The sequence below is a fragment of the Oculina patagonica genome, chromosome 6 (assembly GCF_052425735.1).
Source record: "Oculina patagonica isolate OP01 chromosome 6, crgOcupat, whole genome shotgun sequence".
NCBI lineage: Eukaryota > Metazoa > Cnidaria > Anthozoa > Scleractinia > Oculinidae > Oculina > Oculina patagonica.
This window is the reverse complement of record NC_135763.1, coordinates 23511349-23533487: the sequence shown is the minus strand read 5'-3', so window position 1 is coordinate 23533487 and position 22139 is coordinate 23511349. Positions and strand designations below refer to the sequence as shown.

General features: G+C 37.6%; 2 protein-coding genes across 2 annotated transcripts; both read right to left on the bottom strand.

The window, feature by feature from the left end:
• Positions 1–3573: 3573 nt before the first annotated feature.
• LOC144657172 (uncharacterized) lies at positions 3574–7958 on the bottom strand. The gene is made up of 2 exons (XM_078517484.1): positions 7886–7958; positions 3574–4765 (listed from the first exon to the last, which is right to left on the bottom strand). Exon 2 carries the CDS (start codon positions 4707–4709, stop codon positions 3870–3872), a length of 840 nt encoding a protein of 279 aa, XP_078373610.1. The 5' UTR covers positions 4710–4765; positions 7886–7958; the 3' UTR covers positions 3574–3869.
• Positions 7959–9770: 1812 nt separating this feature from the next.
• LOC144657171 (uncharacterized) lies at positions 9771–20760 on the bottom strand. The gene is made up of 2 exons (XM_078517483.1): positions 20589–20760; positions 9771–12119 (listed from the first exon to the last, which is right to left on the bottom strand). The coding sequence occupies exon 2, from the start codon at positions 12061–12063 to the stop codon at positions 11224–11226; it is 840 nt and encodes a 279-aa protein (XP_078373609.1). The 5' UTR covers positions 12064–12119; positions 20589–20760; the 3' UTR covers positions 9771–11223.
• Positions 20761–22139: the final 1379 nt, after the last annotated feature.

The following is a 22139-nucleotide window of genomic DNA, read 5'->3' as shown; positions in this document are numbered from 1 at the left end:
ATTTGGCAAAATATTCTTTCTTCAACTTACCTTGAGTTATATTTCGGAGAAAAAGTCTAGTTCTTATGAAATGAACAGTGATTGAAATTTAAAGTTGACAAGCCAGGAACTTACAGGAAAGAACAGTTATGCGTTTTTTTTTGCTCACCCACATGCGTGAAAATTTTTAGCCCTTGGCAAAGTGGCCTGGGAACAACTTTGGCGACTTTGCTTGCTTCGCTTCGATGCGAAAAAACGGTACGAAAACTCGCTAAAAAAGATGTAAATGGAGAAGAAAATCATTCCAGCAAGGCTAAAACAACTCTTGAAAGTTAAAAGGAATCTAATTTTTTAAAATTATACACACATGTTTTGTTACATTAAGCCAGAAGTTCATAAACCAGGCCTTTCGAAAATCTCCTACTTTGGAAAAATGGCCTTTCTTAACTTTCTTAACTATGAAAGGTGACTATGAGGTTACTATGGATGGACATTGTCCTTATTTTCTATTTTAATATCTTTATTTTTGTTTTTCTGGTGGATCAAGGGGGGTGGCTAGCCACCCAATCCACCCCCCCTGGATCCGCCCCTGAAAAGGTAGCGCGAATCCAGAACAGACTCCAATCGAGAGTGGGTTAATTCTAGATTACTATTAATTAACTATTACAACATTCATTTTTAAAATAGTTTCCCAAGCCGACTAAGCTAACTAAACGTCGAGTGTATCTTTCAGTAAACAAAACATGCCGTTATGACGCCGGAAATCCAGCTCACGCATACTATACCCCGTGACTCACGCAAACCTCCGACTTACGTGCTACTACAGTCATTCCTTTCTAAACATTTTTTTTTGACCACCACCGTACCTTTCTACCCAAAAAACTCATGAAACCGCCCGGTTTTAACCTGTTTTAACCTTTCAAAAATTAGAGCGTTCGAAACTAAATAAGATCCGTAATCACAAACAACATACAGCCGTTTACCAGCACTCTTTAAAACTCCTAAAACCCTTCAAAATCAGGCAAAATAAATCTTTGAAATAACCTTTATCAATGTTTCTTATTTTTTATTCAGTTCTATAAAATGCCTTCCATACACTACTGTCAAACAAAAATTTCAATTTCCTCAAAGTTTCAAGACAAAAGAATAACAAATATTTCGTGCACAATGTAATTTGATTAAGCCAATATTATCACGTCTAAAAATACTTCAAGCAATTCAGTGAAAACCCGTTTTTTTTTCGTATCAACGAAAACCACTTTCGAATAATCAATACATGAAAATAACAATAAGATCAAAAGGAAGAAAGGAACCTTTCTAATTATTTGAAGACTTTCAAAGCCGTGATATTATGCATCCAATCCGCGATAAAATTTAATTACAACAAAATCCAAGTTCTCATTTTGAATTCCATTTTTTTCAGTTGATACCTTTATCCAACTTGTGAAAAATTCCATTCAAGTTCCTATTAATACTGTACATTCTCAATGTTTTGCTCAGGTCTTCAGAAGCGTCTTACTAACCAAATCTAAAATAATTCCAAAACATGCTGTACAAACATTCTACTCTTTGTGACAAACGACTTGACGACCAATTGTTCAGAAATGAAAATCGACACAGTTCTTGCTAAATAAAAAAAAAGTTTTACGGCGGAGTCAGGCTCAAAAAATATACCGCAAGATCACACCCCCATTCATAGTCAGAAACCAGCAAACCATCTAGTTTGCTAAAAAAAACACTGCGTGACATCAATGACGTTACCTTTTTCATTTACAAAAATAACTTTAACTTGTCAAAGTAAGTGCAATTTCACAATGGTGAATATCAGTACAGTATGGGGCCCAGTTCTCGGCCGGGTCCAGTTCTCGGCCACTTTGTGTTTAACGCGTTTTTTCACACTCCAGTTGAATCAAAAGAAAAAGGTATTTCCTTCAAACGATAGACTGATTCATGTGCTTTAAGTATCTTGAGTTTGATCGTTCAATTCGATATAGAAAGCTCACACGTCGAGTTTGCGCGGAGGTAGGTGAATTTGCATTCCCGAAAAAGTTGTTTGTTTACGGCTCCAAATTCATGGATGTAGTTAAATTCGTATTTTATCCAAAAGCCCCCACCATACGAGCTAATTTTTGGCATGTGAAACGTAGAATAATTCAGCTTTCTGCTTTAGTTAACTTTTCGTTGAACCGTTGTATTTTTTGGTCTTAATTTACTTCGAAATTTTTTCTTGCGACGTTTGCGTATTTGCCAGTTCTCGGCCACCCTGCTCGCTATCACAGCTTAGCGCTTGGTTTTTAATATAATTTCATCTGCTGCTGCCAGAATGAAAGAAATAAATGTTTTAAAAATAAAGTTCAATCTTATCTCTAAGTTTTGAGCTGACTCTTGTCTTGTCTATTATTTCTACAACACCTAAATCTTTCAAGACCTTTTCACTGCAAAATAAACCATCTAAATGCACGGGTCACACAATGCGGTTTTGCCAGAACCTGCACATAGGCAACTAGGCGCGTTTAAATCCTTCTTTTCTAAAGTAAAACAAAGCATCATAAAAATAATTTGGGATCGATATAGTATAAAAAGGTTTACAGAGTGATTTTATGACTGTGAAAATTAATTGAGCATTTTTTTTACAGATAATTACGCACAAGCTTTTTAGTGGCCGAGAACTGGGCCCACAAATGGAGCTTTTATTTTTATTATTGCTCGGGCAAATTAATTTTTGACCGGTCGATAGCTTTACACCAAAAAGCTGAATAATGTAGCCAGCTCTGGGAGAAATTTCAAGTTCCCGCGGTTCTTCTGAGGTAAGAAATACAAGTTTACGTCAAAAGTGGCCGAGAACTGGGCCAAGGTGGCCGAGAACTGGGCCCACAAATGGAGCTTTTATTTTTATTATTGCTCAGGCAAATTAATTTTTGACCGGTCGATAGCTTTACACCAAAAAGCTGAATAATGTAGCTAGCTCTGGGAGAAATTTCAAGTTCCTGCGGTTCTTCTGAGGTAAGAAATACAAGTTTACGTCAAAAGTGGCCGAGAACTGGGCCAAGGTGGCCGAGAACTAGGCCCACAAATGGAGCTTTTATTTTTATTATTGCTCGGGCAAATTAATTTTTGACCGGTCGATAGCTTTACACCAAAAAGCTGAATAATGTAGCTAGCTCTGGGAGAAATTTCAAGTTCCTGCGGTTCTTCTGAGGTAAGAAATACAAGTTTACGTCAAAAGTGGCCGAGAACTGGGCCCCATACTGTACTTTGCCCCGTAAGCTTTTTTCTCTGTCCTTCCGCCGAAGCAAAAAAACACAACCTGATTACACATTAACCCAAAAGTCGACCAAGTGTGCCTGCAACGATTTCCTGTCAAAACTAAAATGAAAACCATTGCGGTATGCGTCACCCGTAGCGGTTTTGTAGCAACCCCAAGCTATCCCCGTCTTTTTGGCCGCGCCAGGAGACTACGCTCTAGGACGACCAAAGGGTAAACTATAAATCGGCCACGCCCGATTAAATAGTCGTAGTCTCATAGAGACCTTTGATTAATTACTTGAAAACGCTCTTACAGATTTTTCTAAAATTTCGTCAACAGTTAGTCGATCTACTAAACTTTAACATATCAAAAAATGAATACCAAGAGTCAATCTAGATTTCGAGAAAATCAAGCTTGTTTGAGAACAAAAGAAAACGTCAATCGTTGCTATGGTAACCTTTGTGACTAAGTTACGGGTAAAAAATTAAAATTTGGTCATATTTGATCATTATGGTGTATTTTGGCAAAAATCGAACATTGGCTTCCTAGATAATTTTAGTTTTCAAAACAACCACCCTTCGGCTAAAAAAACTACATCGAGCCTCCTTAATAAATATAATAAATATTCAAATTTCTTAAAATTTTACACTGAAATTGTTATATTTGCACTGTAACGATTTTCGTAAGTGATTACTTTGGCATTAGCCGCGTTTGAATCAATAAACTGTCGAAAAATTACAGGAAGAGCTATTCCTACTGCAAACCAAATTATGTTTAGATAAAAAATCTTTTGGAAGAATCTGGATTCTTGAAACTGTGCAATGCTTTCTTGAGCACGAATGCTGGTAAACACGATGCTTAATACCTCGAAAACAATGCAAAACACTGTCAAAAATACAGCAATCTTGTTTTTGCTCAAGATACTGAGCCAAAGAGACGTTTCATCCGTTGATGTCTTGGCTGAGTCGTGAGCGGTTTGCGTACAAATCCTGAAGGCTAACAATAACAGTAGAAACATCATTAGTGTGCAGGCAACACTTGAAGCTAGGTAAGACACGCAGAGTTCTGACGTCGAGACAGCGCTAGCCCAAAATAGCATCCCACAGCTTATTACCCCGGCAATAAATGTTCCTAACATGGCTACTTTGGTAGAAACCTCGCGCTTAAGGCCGACTATGGTGTGATCTTCTATAGCTAGAATCGCCAACAGGTTGTAAATCATAAGAAAACCCACTGAAGTCATCAGAACGCTGGTAGTTCCGCACCATTCATGTCCCTGTTCGCTACTGAACGTTTTTGTAACTTCGTTGGCATTCAACGCGAGAAGAGAGAGATGCAGAATGCACTGAGTTATCATGACTGGCCTGCATCTTTGAAGAATTGTGTATTTCGCCTTGTCTTTGAAGCAGCTTGCCAACATTCGTATGTTAAACAGAACTCCAACAAGGTGAAGCGCCATCAAGAACATATAACTTGGATTCATGGTCGTGATGATCGTGTTCTGTGTAAACCTCTCGATGGCTCAGCTCAACCGTAGCTCTAAACAAGAAAAACAATATGGTTCCGACGTTTAATATATTATATTACTTATAGTATGAAAAGTAATTCAACTTTCGTGAGCGATTAACAGCTGCCGAATATTCCCCCCCCCCCCCCCCTCGCTAGTCTCAATGCTATGTTGGTAGGGTGACCCCATCCCCTTAAAGATTGAACTGTAACCAGGATATGACATAATAAAATCAATGTAAAAAGCATTCTCTGGTTAAAAAGTTTAAGAAAAATATAAGCTTTCGGCTATTATACTATAGCATTTAACGAATGTAAAAAAGAGTAAGCGCGTGATTGGAAATATATGCAAGGGAGGGTGTGAAAAGATTTAAAACTAAAACACCCCTCTGTAACAGACCTGGTGGTTTCTTTTGCCCTCCCTGGTGGAATTAAGACCTCCCTGGCCCCTGCTGGTTTTTAAAAACTCCCTGGTCAATTTTATTTCTCTTTGGTGTAGACTTAAGTTTCCCCGGTGAAAATTGTTCCCGTGCAAGAAGTATGGAATTCAGTTCTTGTTTCATTAGTTATTGGGTATGCTGTTGTACAAAAGGGTCGTCAGCTTCTGAAGCACTCCTAGGAAACATACACAGTTTCAGTGCCTCTTTACACTGGTTCCCATTGGTCAAAATTATGCGGACTTTGACCATTGATCGTGAAGGAAAATGGCGGATGGGTCGCCGGATGAAAAATTTTAAGAGCTGCACAACTGCGGCTAATGATCGTGACAGTGAATCTTCTAAATTTCTCGCTTTTTCATCCACGGCCAAAGATCCGTGGGATTATTCCGACACATGTGATACTATTGAAATTGAAAAGCATAGGGAGAATCGGGTTAAAAAAGAAAAGAAACTAAGAAGCACAGGATGTGACCAAAAAAAAACACTAAACGTACGCGTGTCCCTAAAGAAATAGCCCGAGAACAAGACCTCATTTTCATTGCCCTTGTAAGTATGGGGATGGCATTCGAAATCCTTGTTTTCTCGACTCCCTGACTTCGAGCTGCCTCGTATAGAGACGGTCGAAGTTTCGTTAGGCCGTTCCCTTTCTTCTTTTAAGTATATACCGTCGTTCCTCCCCCACCCCCCTCCCCTCCAAACTGAAAAATCTCATGGATGCTGGCAGATCGCAAGAAGCGTTGGTGATTCTTTTTTTTTTTTTCACTTTTCTCAGCTGATTTTAACCACGACATCGATTTTTTCTTCCTTAATTTCCGCGCTGTTGCTTTTGTAACCACATCTCGTTGTTTCCAGCCACCACGGCAACGATGCTTGGGTATCGGGCTTCCTAGTTCTAGTAGATTCCCACTGAATTTTTTTAAGGATTTTTTTTAATCCAACCGACTGACCCAAAATTAGAAAACGCATTCAAGGGTAAACGGAGAAAATCAAAGATCTCTTCGAGATATCGACTTTTTTTGCATGAAGTTAGTATGAGTAGAAGGTTTATCCTGGGCATTGTTGTTCGAACATATCATGGAAGAATTCAAACGTCTTTCAGTTCAAGCATTTTTTTATTTTCGCGGAGGAAATGCTGTATTTGTCAGTCGCGACGGCTGGGTGCTTTGCGACTCATATACTTTGGCTTGGTTAAAAATGGTAAACTTTGACGTTTGCCTTTAATCGAAATAGTTGTTTCCTTTCGAGTTAAAAAGATTTCTACTCGGCTTATGCAGGGTTCCCGATAAAGGTTACGCACGACAGAGTTATCTTTTGTCTCGTCACGCAATCTTAACCCCACATTGAGAAGTAAATTTTCGTTTGGATATTACCAAAAGCCACTTCTCCTCGCGTAATTCTTTACCTTATGGTTACACATGCCATTTCTAACGACTACATTTCCAGTAAAACAGTTGCTGTTTATTTTTCTAATGGCGATGCATTAACTTCTGAACAGAAGCAAAAAGGTTTAGCGTTTACTGCTTCCACCGGAAGTAATTTCACAACAGGCTACAAAAGCACTTGTAAATATCACTTAACACATTTAATGATGTTGCAATTCTAAATTGTGCAACTCAGCAGAAATAATCAATTGTCACGAAATGAGTTCCCTTTGGTTAACTATTAGCAACGTTTTAGTGTGTGAAAGACTTGTTCCAGTACAAATTTGTGTTGTTAATCGTTTTAGGTTAAATCAATATTAGCGCCTAAAGACTTGTACAAGTACAAATTGCGTTCTTAATCGTTTTAATCGCTACCTTCGAGCGCTGAACCCCTTACATTCTTTAAAATTGGTTATGTGACGTAAGACATGGGCTACTCACGTTTTTGATTGTTATATAACGTTTGTAAATTTGACAAGTCACGTTTTTTCTACAGGAACAGAAGTGCTGAAGCACAACTATAGAGTGACACTTTACAAGTCACGCGCTTTGATCACCCACAGCGGAAAGTATTCCCTTGAGAAATTAAAACAGTCCCTTGAGAGTTAACAAGAATGTGATTCCTTCCGGTTCCAGATTTATACCCCACATAACTGCTATTCTCCTTCTTTTTGCTTGTAAACAAGCAAAAAAAGTCGGAAAAAGGGGGACGGCCTTATGTTAGGAGAGAAATTACGATGGTTAAGTTTTATTTGTTTACAAGCTAGCTGTTAAAAATGTATAAAAAATCCAACGTAGAAATATTGTTTTGGCAAGATAACGCTTTAGTTCATTAGCCAAACTAGTACCTGCTCTTGTGTTTATTGTCCGTGTAATCTTAACTATAAAAAAAGTTAAAAGTGTAAAATAGCGTTCTCTGGTTCAAAAAGTTAAGAAAAAATATGAGCTTTCGGCTATTTTACTATAGCCTTTGACGAATGTAAAAAAGATAAAGCGCGTGGTTGGAAATATATGCAAGGGAAGTCGTGAAAGTTTTATTGACTTTCTACAACGCAATTCTGAGAATTTGGTTTTTTCTTTCGACCACTGGTATTGTAATTTTCAGATAATTTTCGGTTTTAAGCGCTTTTTGAAAAAATCTATAAAACGGCTCGATAGATTTTCTTTAAACTTTCAGCACGGAAGCTCGATTATGTAAAGAATTTTATCGCAACAACCAGGTTTCACCAGGTCTGTTGCAGAGGGGTGTTTCTTTTGTTACAGCGACTTTTGTTTCGGTATTCTTTCTTTACCTCTTTGGGCGAGTTGTCCTCTGTTTTAAGGTTTTGTTGTTCCTTCAGCATACAACATCTAGTGAAAACAGTAAACAGCGCCGTTTTCCTCAAAAGAGAAAATTAATAATGTAAAATAAATGATGCAATGTGATTGGCTTACACAAGTGTAGGTCTTTGAATTTAAAATGAGCTGTTTCAATTCTTCCAATTGATATTGAAGGCATTGTTACATTTGTGATCAAACCCTTATTACATTTGAGGGCATTATTACATTTGTGGTCGAACCCTTATTACACTTGAGGGCGTTATTACATTTGTGGTCAATTATTACATTTGTGGCTTCTACACACAACTTTTACTCCGGGTGTCACAATGCACCAGTGGAGCAATTACAAAATGCAGAGCCATTTTCGAAGCGATATAATTCAGTGGCTCGGCGGCTCGACGGCTCGTAAGTCGCGTTAAGTGTTTAAAGAACGAGTAAGGTATATAATTCGGTCGCTCGGCGGCTCGGAAGTAGGCCTTTCTCGATTATGCTAGTAAAACTGGCATTTAATGCTACTGGAAATTCTCGCATAAAGCCAAAAAAAAGCTGAAATAATGCCTGATTTCTTTAAAAAATGCCACTTGAATTCCAAAGAATGCTTTGTTTTATTTAAAACAAAACGTACAAACTCTTACATTATATGCTCATAACAACAACAGGTGTACAATAATTGTTTGTTTATAAAACTTGGGTCAGAATTAAAACTTCTCCAGCCAACAGCAACTAAACAGTCATATTTGAAGCACTACCACGCGCTGGGTTCACACAACTTAACTAGCACAATTCTGTTCAACTTCTAAATCATATAAAACGTTTACGTTTTAGTATACAGTAAGCAGATGCGAGCGCTTATAGCTTGTTGTATTGTGCCATCACACTGGCTTGAATGTAATCGACGAGAGCACAATCTTGCTGCTCATTGAATGAGGCTTTGAATCAAAACATCTTGGCTGAGCAAGAGAAAGAGTTACCCGCTGACCACCCATACCTTTTTTCCGTTGGTGTACACACACAAGTACACAAGTAACACAACGCACAAACAGTCGAAACAGACAGAAAACAATCAAATTAAGTAATCAATATTGTGAAACTTTAGGATTATTTATCCTTCTGAGTTCTGAGTGCTGAAATCTGGATCACAGTCATGAAAAATGACAGAAAATGCTAGCAATTCTTTTTCAAGAAAAAACGAAAAAAAATGCTCGTTTTCCCAAAAAATCCCGAAAAAAATGCTAGCATAATCGAGAAAGGCCTACTCGGAAGTCGTGTTAAGTGTTTTTAAAGAACGAGTAAGGTATATAATTCGGTGGCTCGGCGGCTTGGAACGGTCGCGTTAAGTGTCTTAAGTGTTTAAAGAACGAGTAAGGTATATAATTGGTAGTCGCGTTACGTGTTTTAATCCGTTCTATTTCATCGTCCTCTTCGTCTTGATCGTAATCTTCGTCTTCTCCCGCGAGTGGTTCGTCTTCGTAAGGGGCAAACCGGCTACAAACTAAATTGTACTCTTCTTCATCTGTTTCTTCTTCACTCTCTTCGCTACTCGAAGAGTCGTAAGTCACGCTAAATTCCAAATCACTACAACTGTCACTCGACATATTTCCTTACTCAGCGCTTACTGTAAACAAAACCTTCGCAACCAAGCTACCACCAAGGTGACGTCACAGCCAGGATTTCGCAATATCAACTCGACCCAGTCTCCGGACACTTTTTTGACAGAAAAACAGTATTTTATAGCCACAAAATTCGCTCGAATCTTTGTTCAGTAGAATTTTAATGTTTACAGTGTTTTTATATACATATTGAAGAACTAAAAACGACAGAAAAAAAATCGCTTCATATGCATGTGCGGAGTTTCGTGTGTGTTTTCTTTGTTCCTTTGCCTTCGCTTATTTCGAATATTTTTCGCAGTTTTCTCCAAGGTAAGTGAAGTTGTAACTATTTATTCGAAGTATCAGTAGCAAAATATATGACTAAAGCTACTTATCAGAAAATTAGAAAGCTGTGTAGTGGTTTGTTTTCTAGGAAACAGACGCTGCAATTCGCCTCGGTGACGACACCGAGTTGTGATGTGTCAACTCAGCTGCTTTGCTTAACAGATTCGACTTCTCTCTGCATACAGACTTGTGAGACTCTATAATATACCAAATTCCCTTCGGCCACTAAGCATTGACAAGATGAATGCAGACTATTTCAAGTTGTTGAGTCATTTTGAATTACTGTTGAGTTACTTTACAAACCCCAAAATTTCTTTCAACACATCTATTGTATTTTATGATTGTAAGGAAACAAAAACCAGTTCCTAATGGACTGGTATCAAAATGTTTGGAATGGCTACATTTTTTATTTGTAAATGTTACAAATAACTTTACAAACATTTTCCAGAGTATCTACTAGATATACATTGTACCCTATTTGGATTCATTAAAGACCTTTAGCCACTTCGCTTGGCACAATCAAAAGGTTTTACCGGTATTCTTCTCTTATGCATTAGAAAGATGGGTTGGTACAAGCAGATCAGGTTTCATAAGCTTCAGCAAAGTCATACATTTTCTGTATGGACAGACCTCAAATATCAAGAGAAAATGAAAACATAATATCATGCTTCCCACTCCTTACCTACGGCTTTCCCTGCCTCCTCCCCCCTCCCCCGGCCCCCAAATTACCCCACCCTTCCGAACGCACTCCACTTATTTCCAATTAATACTAGTTATTGACATTTGAGGTCTTTACGATATTTCGGGCCTTATCTATGGAACAAACTAGACTACAGTGATAGAGAGAAACCTAATGTCACGAGTTTTAAAACAGTATTGGGAGAAAAGACCTCACACGTCTTATACAAACTGAGTGTAAATGTGACATATGCAGCTAGGATCTTTCACCTACTTTTACTCCCTACTTTTATTATAAAATTTTATATTCTATTGTCATTTATTTATTTATTCATTCATTTATTTATTTATTTATCTATGTAGTACGGTTCTTTTTTTTTCTTAGAATTTAAGTGTAAATATTTTAACTTTAAATAGCTTAGATATATTGTAATGTAAATAGTGTCCCCAATTAGTTTTGTTAAGCTAAATACCTCGACACTATAATAAAGTATTTCATTCATTATAGGCCACCTCTTTCCTACCAATCCAACCACACCACTATGTAACAATTTTCATGGCTAGTACAGTACATTTTGGAAAGGCTAGGCTACTATTAGTGGATTTACGGTTATTATACATTGAAATCGTTATATTCGCACTGTACCAGATTTTTGGTCCCTGAATGAATATAATAAATATTCAAATTTCTTAAAATTTTACACTGAAATTGTTATATTCGCACTGTAACGATTTTCGTCAGTGATTACTTTGGCATTAGCCGCGTTTGAATCAATAAACTGTCGAAAAATTACAGGAAGAGCTATTCCTACTGCAAACCAAATTATGTTTAGATAAAAAACCTTTTGGAAGAATCTGGATTCTTGAAACTGTGCAATGCTTTCTTGAGCACGAATGCTGGTAAACACGATGCTTAATACCTCAAAAACAATGCAAAACACTGTCAAAAATACAGCAATCTTGATTTTGCTCAAGATACTGAGCCAAAGGGACGCTTCATCCGTTGATGTCTTGGCTGAGTCGTGAGCGGTTTGCGTACAAATCCTGAAGGCTAACAATAACAGTAGAAACATCATCAGTGTGCAGGCAACGCTTGAAGCTAGGTAAGACACGCAAAGTTCTGACGTCGAGACAGCGCCGGCCCATAATAACATCCCACAGCTTATTACCCCCGCAATAAATGTTCCTAACATGGCTACTTTGGTAGAAACCTCGCGCTTAAGGCCGACTATGGTGTGATATTCTATAGCTAGAATCGCCAACAGGTTGTAAATCATAAGAAAACCCACTGAAGTCATCAGAACGCTGGTAGTTCCGCACCATTCATGTCCCTGTTCGCTACTGAAAGTTTTTGTAACTTCGTTGGCATTCAACGCGAGAAGAGAGAGATGAAGAATGCACTGAGTTATCATGACTGGCCTGCATCTTTGAAGAATTGTGTATTTCGCCTTGTCTTTGAAGCAGCTTGCCAACATTCGTATGTTAAACAAAACTCCAACAAGGTGAAGCGCCATCAAGAACATATAACTTGGATTCATGGTCGTGATGATCGTGTTCTGTGTAAACCTCTCGATGAATCAGCTCAACCGTAGCTCTAAACAAGAAAAACAATATGGTTCCGACGTTTAATATATTATATTACTTATAGTATGAAAAGTAATTCAACTTTCGTGAGCGATTAACAGCTGCCGAATATTCCCCCCCCCCCCCCTCGCTAGTCTCAATGCTATGTTGGTAGGGTGACCCCATACCCTTAAAGATTGAACTGTAACCAGGATATGACATAATAAAATCAAAGTCTCTTCGAGATATCGACGTTTTTGCATGAAGTATGAGTCGAAGGTTTATCCTGTGCATTGTTCTTCGAACTTATCATCACAGTTTCTTTGTAGTTTAGTTTAACAATTTCCTATCTTCGCGGAGGAAATGCAGCCATATAATTTTGTCAAAAATGGCTCGTCCGCGCCAGGTATTTATACACATATTCCTTAACATTACACAAATAAATAGTGCAAATTTTACCGAGATCTGACAATTCTATACTTTAAAATTGCAAGGACCTTTCGAGGCAGTCGATTACGGCAGCGAAATTAGCAAATGAAACACCAAAATATGCGTTCGACGCTTTGTTTTTGCGACGCCATATTTGAATTGTTATAGGTAGACCGCTGTTCAATGTGTTCAAGGCCGTATCGTTACGATTGCTCCACGAAAAAGCACGAAAAAAAATACGGATATTTCCGACTACTGTCGGAGAAAACATTGCGCATATAATTGCGGCGTAAACAAATCGTTACACTCAAGCTGCGTTTTGTCTAGGCTCTGCGAGGGTCGGATATCAAGACCCAGGATTAAACAAAAGCCATATATACAGTGAATGCTTTCGCCATATTTGAAGATGAAATACGAAAGAATTTTGCTGTCTTTGACTGAAATTCCACTCGAACTGCGTAGATACGATCGCATGTTGTAAAGCCGATTCATGCAACATTGCTGTCAACGCGAGGTCTCGTCCCTAACGACCTAGGCTAATGACGAAATAGAATGGCGCTTGCATGTAGCGACCAAATTTGGCCTAATTTTAAACCGCTCCTAAGCTAAAAGAAGCCCCCAACTCTTGCATTTGTTTTAACTTCAATAATATCTTTGAAAAGAGCGAGTTTTTTGGTATGGTTTATTTTTGACGTTTGTAATTTTTAAACGATGTAAGTGCTAGTGATTATTTATTCGTGTTTTAGTTACGCAATCCATTGTTAGTGCGACGCTTTTTATAGATCGCCTTTCAGACACACGTGCGTTGAGATAAGAAAGCTGACATGTCACTTTTAAAATTGTTATATAACGTTTGTAAATGTGACAAGTCACGTTTTTTCCACGAGATCGCAAGTGATCACCCACAGCGGAAAGTAATCCCTTGAGAAATTAAAACAGTCCCTTGAGAAATTAAAAAAGTCCCTTGAGAGTTTACAAATATGTGGTTTCGAATTTTGTCCACATAACCCCTATTCTACCATTTTAGCTTGTAAACAAGCAAAAACGTCGAAAAAATGTAAAAAGCGTTCTCTGGTTAAAAAGTTTAAGAAAAATATAAGCTTTTGGCTATTATACTATAGCCTTTAACGAATGTAAAAAAGAGTAAGCGTGTGATTGGAAATATATGCAATGGAGGGTGTGAAAAGATTTAAAACTAAAACACCCCTCTGTAACAGACCTGGTGGTTTCTTTTGCCCTCCCTGGTGGAATTAAGACCTCCCTGGCCCCTGCTGGTTTTTAAAAACTCCCTGGTCAATTTTATTTTTCTTTGGTGTAGACTTAAGTTTCCCCGGTGAAAATTGTTCCCGTGCAAGAAGTATGGAATTCAGTTCTTGATTCATTAGTTATCGGGTATGCTGTTGTACAAAAGGGTCGTTAGTTTCTAAAGCACTCCTAGGAAACATACACAGTTTCAGTGCCTATTTCCACTGGTTCCCATTGGTCAAAATTATGCGGACTTTTGACCATTGATCGTGAAGGAGAATGGCGGATGTGTCGCCGGATGAAAAATTTTAAAAGCTGAACAACTGCGGCTAATGATCGTGACAGTGAATCTTCTAGATTTCTCGGCTCTTTCATCCACGGCCAAAGATCCGTGGGATTATTCCGACACATGTCATACCATTGAAATTGAAAAGCATAGGAAGAATCGGGTTAAAAAAGAAAAGCAACGAAGAAGCACAGGATGTGACGAAAAAAAAAAAACACTAAACGTACGCGTGTCCCTAAAGAAATAGCCCGAGAACAAGACCTCATTTTCATTGCCCTTGTAAGCATGGGAATGGCAGTCGAAATCCTTTTTTTTTTTTCGACTCCCTGACTTCGAGCTGCCTCGTACAGAGACGGTCGAAGTTTCGTTAGACCGTTCCCTTTCTTCTTTTAAGTATATACCGTCGTTCCACTCCCACCCCCCCCCCCCCCCCTCCAAAAAAATCTTATGGATGCTGGCAGATCGCAAGAAGCTTTGGTGATTCTTTTTTTTTTACTTCTCTCAGCTGATTTTAACCACGACCTCGATCTTTTCTTCCGTAATTGCCGCGCTGTTGCTTTTGTAACCACATCTCGTTGTTTCCAGCCACCACGGCAACGATGCTTGGGTATCGGGCTTCCTAGTTCTAGTAGATTGCCACTGATTTTTTTTAAGGATTTTTTTTTAATCCAACCGACTGACCCAAAATTAGAAAACGCACTCGACGGTAAACGGAGAAAAAAAGGGGGACGGCCTTATGTTAGGAGAGAAATTACGATGGTTAAGTTTTATTTGTTTACAAGCTAGCTGTTAGAAATATATAAAAAATCCAACGTAGAAATATTGTTTTGGCAAGATAACGCTTTAGTTCATTAGCCAAACTAGTACCTGCCCTTGTGTTTATTGTCCGTGTAATCTTAATTATAAAAAAAGTGTTTAATTACAACCTGTAGAAAACTGTAATCCACCTGCGCGGTTTTGTAAGTATCGATAAGTAATAAATGTTTCAAACCTAGGATTAACGACGGCCAGTGGATCTAAGGAAAGTTTGTTTATGTTTCGAAAATAGCATCCCTAGTTAGAGTTTAAATAGAAGTGCCTTGTAAAATATTCTTTGGTTGCATTCTTGGAAGTAAAGTTTACTATTGGAGCAAGTTTTGTCTGTTACGTCTCTGGATAATCCAAATACTGCAATAGATCCCGGCCTTCCCGTAGCAAGCGTGTTCCCCCAGAAATTGGAGTTTTCCTTCAGGTTTTTAAAAAGGGCTTTCCCAGGCCAAAAACCTATTATCACACTTAGAATCAACCATCGGGATGCCGAAATTGATCCCTCAGCATGCTAGAATAAAGAACGTAATTTAGGATCTGCTCAAAAAGTACTTTGCAAACAGCGAGAAGTATTGAATTCAGGTCAGTGTGGCCAGCACATTGGGTTTTTTAAACACTTCTTCGACCGGGTGCGCTTGTTTTAGCTAATCCATTCATACGCCGGAATTCTGGAAGTTAACGCACTTCAGATCTTAAAATATATTTTTGACCCGTGGCGTGTTTACAAGTTGTAGAATTAATTTTGAACTGGTAGAATATCGGAATAAATAGTAAAGTCAAACATCTCTTACCAATAATTTGTCAAGTGCAGATGGAGCTAAAAAGTTACGCAATGCCGTCAGCGAATGAAAGTCGATGTTAAATCTCCAAAGCATGGACAAACATAGACTGATCTTTCCGTACAAAATAAACTTGTTTATCGACAAAAGCTGGTCACTAATTGAGAGCACGTATTGATGGCTGTCTAGGCATTTTGCGGATCATCGGATAGAATTCATCATAAAATACAAAAGAAAACTACTATTTCTTTCAAATAAAGTGGATATCACTGATTGCCTTTTGAATGGCTTGAAAGAGATTAATTAGCGAGGTCCGATTTGCTGACGGAAAGCTTTTAACACGTTTAGTAATCTTAAAAAAGGTGTATATGCAAAGGAAAATCAGTTTGAATTAAAGTGACTCGATACAGTTTAAATAGTATAAATATAAGTGCCTTGTAAAATATTCTTTGGTTGCATTCTTGGAAGTAAAGTCTACTATTGGAGCAAGTTTTGTCTGTTACGTCTCTGGATAATCCAAATACTGCAATACATCCCGGCCTTTAATCCAACCGACTGACCCAAAATTAGAAAACGCACTCGACGGTAAACGGAGAAAAAAAGGGGGACGGCCTTATGTTAGGAGAGAAATTACGATGGTTAAGTTTTATTTGTTTACAAGCTAGCTGTTAGAAATATATAAAAACTCCAACGTAGAAATATTGTTTTGGCAAGATAACGCTTTAGTTCATTAGCCAAACTAGTACCTGCCCTTGTGTTTATTGTCCGTGTAATCTTAATTATAAAAAAAGTGTTTAATTACAACCTGTAGAAAACTGTAATCCACATGCGCGGTTTTGTAAGTATCGATAAGTAATAAATGTTTCAAACCTAGGATTAACGACGGCCAGTGGATCTAAGGAAAGTTTGTTTATGTTTCGAAAATGGCATCCCTAGTTAGAGTATAAATAGAAGTGCCTTGTAAAATATTATTTGGTTGCATTCTTGGAAGTAAAGTTTACTATTGGAGCAACTTTTGTCTGTTAACTTGCAGAATATCGGAATAAATAGTAAAGTCAAACATCTCTTACCAATAATTTATCAAGTGCAGATGGAGCTAAAAAGTTACACAATGCCGTCAGCGAATGAAAGTCGATGTTAAATCTCCAAAGCATGGACAAACATAGACTGATCTTTCCGTACAAAATAAACTTGTTTATCGACAAAAGCTGGTCACTAATTGAGAGCACGTATTGATGGCTGTCTAGGCATTTTGCGGATCATCGGATAGAATTCATCATAAAATACAAAAGAAAACTACTATTTCTTTCAAATAAAGTGGATATCACTGATTGCCTATTGAATGGCTTGAAAGAGATTAATTAACGAGGTCCGATTTGCTGACGGAAAGCTTTTAACACGTTTAGTAATCTTAAAAAAGGTGTATATGCAAAGGAAAATCAGGGAAATCAGTTTAAATTAAAGTGACTCGATACAGTTTAAATAGTATAAATATAAGTGCCTTGTAAAATATTCTTTGGTTGCATTCTTGGAAGTAAAGTCTACTATTAGAGCAAGTTTTGTCTGTTACGTCTCTGGATAATCCAAATACTGCAATAGATCCCGGCCTTTAATCCAACCGGCTGACCCAAAATTAGAAAACGCACTCGACGGTAAACGGAGAAAAAAAGGGGGACGGCCTTATGTTAGGAGAGAAATTACGATGGTTAAGTTTTATTTGTTTACAAGCTAGCTGTTAGAAATATATAAAAAATCCAACGTAGAAATATTGTTTTGGCAAGATAACGCTTTAGTTCATTAGCCAAACTAGTACCTGCCCTTGTGTTTATTGTCCGTGTAATCTTAATTATAAAAAAAGTGTTTAATTACAACCTGTAGAAAACTGTAATCCACATGCGCGGTTTTGTAAGTATCGATAAGTAATAAATGTTTCAAACCTAGGATTAACGACGGCCAGTGGATCTAAGGAAAGTTTGTTTATGTTTCGAAAATGGCATCCCTAGTTAGAGTATAAATAGAAGTGCCTTGTAAAATATTATTTGGTTGCATTCTTGGAAGTAAAGTTTACTATTGGAGCAACTTTTGTCTGTTAACTTGCAGAATATCGGAATAAATAGTAAAGTCAAACATCTCTTACCAATAATTTATCAAGTGCAGATGGAGCTAAAAAGTTACACAATGCCGTCAGCGAATGAAAGTCGATGTTAAATCTCCAAAGCATGGACAAACATAGACTGATCTTTCCGTACAAAATAAACTTGTTTATCGACAAAAGCTGGTCACTAATTGAGAGCACGTATTGATGGCTGTCTAGGCATTTTGCGGATCATCGGATAGAATTCATCATAAAATACAAAAGAAAACTACTATTTCTTTCAAATAAAGTGGATATCACTGATTGCCTTTTGAATGGCTTGAAAGAGATTAATTAACGAGGTCCGATTTGCTGACGGAAAGCTTTTAACACGTTTAGTAATCTTAAAAAAGGTGTATATGCAAAGGAAAATCAGTTTGAATTAAAGTGACTCGATACAGTTTAAATAGTATAAATATAAGTGCCTTGTAAAATATTCTTTGGTTGCATTCTTGGAAGTAAAGTCTACTATTGGAGCAAGTTTTGTCTGTTACGTCTCTGGATAATCCAAATACTGCAATACATCCCGGCCTTCCCGTAGCAAGCGTGTTCCCCAGAAATTGGAGAAACTTTTATGAAAAAGATATTTTTATGAATAATCCCTGGCCGCCGTGTATTTCATTTCAACAAATAGTCATATTATCGATAAAATTAATCTAAAGATCTGATTTTTTAAATTATTTTTGCATTTTTAGTATTTTTGTATTGATTTTACATAATTTCGATTGTTTAGCCTATTGAAAATTTTTCCCGTTACTCCGTTTCTACAGAGTAACGGAGTAACGAGTAACGGAGTAAGTTACTCCGTTACTCGTTACTCTGTTTAGTAACACCCCCTGATTTTTGCCTGAATCAGATTTGCCGCTTAAAAACTAATACCAGCATCTTAAACTATGATGTACTGCAAATGAAATATTCAAGAATAAAAAATTCTGTATGTTTGATTTCGAATAAATCGCAAACATGTTTCAGATTGACATAGTACTTTTTGCGTAGCGATAGTAAATAAGCCGGGACACAAACACTACGTAGACGAAGTAATCTCAGGCCCGGTTCAAACGTCGAACTTCTCATGTACCGAACCTAATAGCCTCAATTAAGTACATAAAGAGATCGACGTTTGAATCAATTAAGTTCGACAGATGTAATTTGGGTCGACCCAAGAATTAAGTTCGACATGGCCACTCGGTCAGATCGACTGTGGAGCGACTGCGGAGCAACACCGATTCAAACGTCGAACTTTTCATGTACCGAACCTAATGCATAAATTACGTTAATACATTTGTAAATATAAGAAGGTTTTTGATTGGCGAGTGAGCTGCCATGGAAGCGGTCATGCATAACATTTAGGCGCGACGAAACGCTCGGATCGGTAAATAATCAAGATTGCGCGATTTCGAACGTTCAAACTCTGTATTATCGGATTGCATTCGCATCCTGTTTCGACTTTTGCTTTTAAATATATCTTCTTAATAAAAGGAAACAAAAACAAGACTAGAAGCTAAAGGTAGCAGTTAAATTTACCGAATTGATCGATATTGAAGAAATTTAACCGAAGCCTGGCCAGCCTGGCGACTGTACTTTAATAACTAAAAGTGGCTATAAGCCACTAAACTCGGAAAAGTTATTATGAAACAAGAATCGAAAACAACAAACTGACAAATAAAGGTTTGCTAATACAAATGATATTAAACTTTCCAAACTTCTGTTTACTTCACTTTGATTGTCATCAAATACTGATCGAGAGCAGACCGAAAGGCCAAGAGATAGAGTTCCCATCTGTTGCAAATTGATTTCTTTCTTTTTATTTTTCCTTTTTGTTATTTGAAGGTAACGAAAAATAATAATAATAATATCATTGGCTATAAGTCGAGCGATTTTTTTTCACCAAATCGTACTGAAATAAATTCATCTTTAGCTGAGTGTTGGGTTAGTTTTTTTCTAACTGGTTCTAAAAAACCAAAGGTTTACGGTCTCGGCTTATAGCTGAATAAATATCATAATGTTATTTCAAGAAAACTGACATTAATACAATATTTCGGTTGGTGACTAAGCATGTTAATTTTATGTAATCTAACAAGAAATGTAGGTATCAGAGAAAAGGTCTAATTCTCTAGAGGCCTTAAAACACTTGCACGCATTGCGTGCATATGTCTAACAGGAAACGAGTGAAGGAGTGATGGAGGGAATTCACTTGCCCACTACAACTCTTTTCCGAGTTAAAAACTGCTGTTTGTATTTCATTTCAAACCACAAAGTGATATGCTCATCCATTAAACAGTGTTCTTATTTGTTGCATTAAGTGTGCAACTGGAGAATTCATTGTTTTCCTCTGTTCGCAGAATGAGTTCGGCACATGAACAGTTCGACGTTTGAATCAACCGGCCGAACTTTTTAAGCGCTTTTTGAAAAATCTATAAAACGGCTCGATAGATTTTCTTTAAACTTTCAGCACGGATGCTCGATTATGTAAAGAATTTTATCGCAACAACAAGGTTTCACCAGGTCTGTTGCAGAGGGGTGTTTCTTTTTTTACAGCGACTTTTGTTTCGGTATTCTTTTTGGGCGAGTTGTCCTCTGTTTTAAGGCTTTGTTGTTCCTTCAGCACGTTGTGGTATACTCCTGTCATTTAGTAAACTTATTCTTGAACTTTTTACGGAATTTCATGGGTTTCCGCTGGTAAAGGCAATTCTCTAGAAGCTGAAACTTTGGCATACAGTAAAACCCGCATTAAAGAACAAGTGGATTTTCAAGAAGCGCCAAATGTTGGTGACACTAGCTGCCCCTTTTATGGTATTATATAGAAAAGTGATTCCTTACCCAAGGTGTTCCGCCGCACTTTGCGATAATCGTGACTTCTCGCACTTTGTTATAATACTTCTGAGGTTCTGTTAGGGTTGATATGCCAAGCGCACGGCTCCCGTCTGGATTTTGAAGCTTATCATGTCGCAATTTGGAATGGTCCACATGTCGCTGTCGAAATTTCTTCATTTCGTCTCAGAAGAGAGCAGGAGTCTTTCGGGTGATTAATTACACAGAGCAGCAGTTAAAGTACACAGGGCACCTGTGCATTTTTAATTTTTTGACAGATTGAAAAACGACGTGACAAACTTAAGCACACAAGAGCAGTAGTTTCTCGGGTATTTCATAAAGGAAATTAAAACTGCTTTATTTCTTGACCGTCTCTCTAAAACTTTTTAGTCAGAAAGAAGTGATTTACGGAGTTGAATGTCATTAACCTAATCATTTGTCTACTAGACAAAGCAGATCTTGGTCTTGATGTTTTGTTGAAAAGGGGAAGTTGTCTTAAAATGGCTAAATTTCCGTTGTCATTGTCTTTTGTGCCCAGGTGTTTAGGTCTCATGGCCAGCACGGTCAAGGTCAAAAAATACGTCGTCATGGGAACTTAACATAACAATGTAACATAAAAAATAAAACGAGACACCAAAATAACAAGAACTTATTATTATTTCCCCAAATGTTACCCGATGCATTTGTCTCGTGGTCGATCATGGATTTCGCTTTAATCCGGTAAAGGAAGTGTTATAAGAGAATACATGGCGGAAATTAAATAGCAAAAAAAAATAAATTTTTAAAATGCAAAATGCGAACGTGACCAAATAGACTAGATACTCCTACACAAGAGAACAACTGGTTTCTAGCAAGGTACTCCATAAGGTGTCCATCTAATTGTAAACTTCGATACTTCAAAGTTTAAGTTTTCGTGAAATCTTAACTTTCCCTATTAATTTTATTTGCTCCCATTCGTTTTCCCTCCATCATAAATATCTTCAGTAAAAATCACTAAAAAGACGCTTAAAACGTCTTTGGCACTTTCTGCTACACAGTATGCTTTGATCGTATGAAACTTTATTGAACTAATCGGAAGAACAATACGATATCATACGTCTGGAACAACCTTCCCCCCTAATTGAAGTCCCTACCGGCATTTTAACGTTAAGGCATGGGAACGGGATAAGGCAAAGAAAGCATAATTGTTGCGGACGCAAATGTTTCCCAGGTCATATGTTGCGAAAACAAATTTTGCTTCAAAAAACAGTTTTGCTTCCCGGACACAAATTTTGCTTTCGAAACATATGTTGCCCCAGTTCAGCCTAGCCTGCGAATACAGCCGCCTCTCATTCGCTCCCGCTACTACGTGCGAATGGGAGGTGGCTGTATTCGCAGGCTAAGTTTAGCCACTATGGAAGCATGTTGACTTGTTTATGTGAATGCGTGACAGTTTGTTCCCGGAACATTGTCCTTCCCAAAAGTTTTTTTATGTTTTCCAACTGGATCGTGGTATTAAAAAAAATTCACAAATACCCATCCCTAGGATAAAGCATCAACCTATTTAAAATACTCTCTGGC

Coding starts and splice junctions, on each gene's coding strand:
- LOC144657172 (XM_078517484.1), bottom strand. CDS start 4,709: ATGAATCCAAGTTATATGTTCTTGATGGCGCTTCACCTTGTTGGAGTT.
- LOC144657171 (XM_078517483.1), bottom strand. CDS start 12,063: ATGAATCCAAGTTATATGTTCTTGATGGCGCTTCACCTTGTTGGAGTT.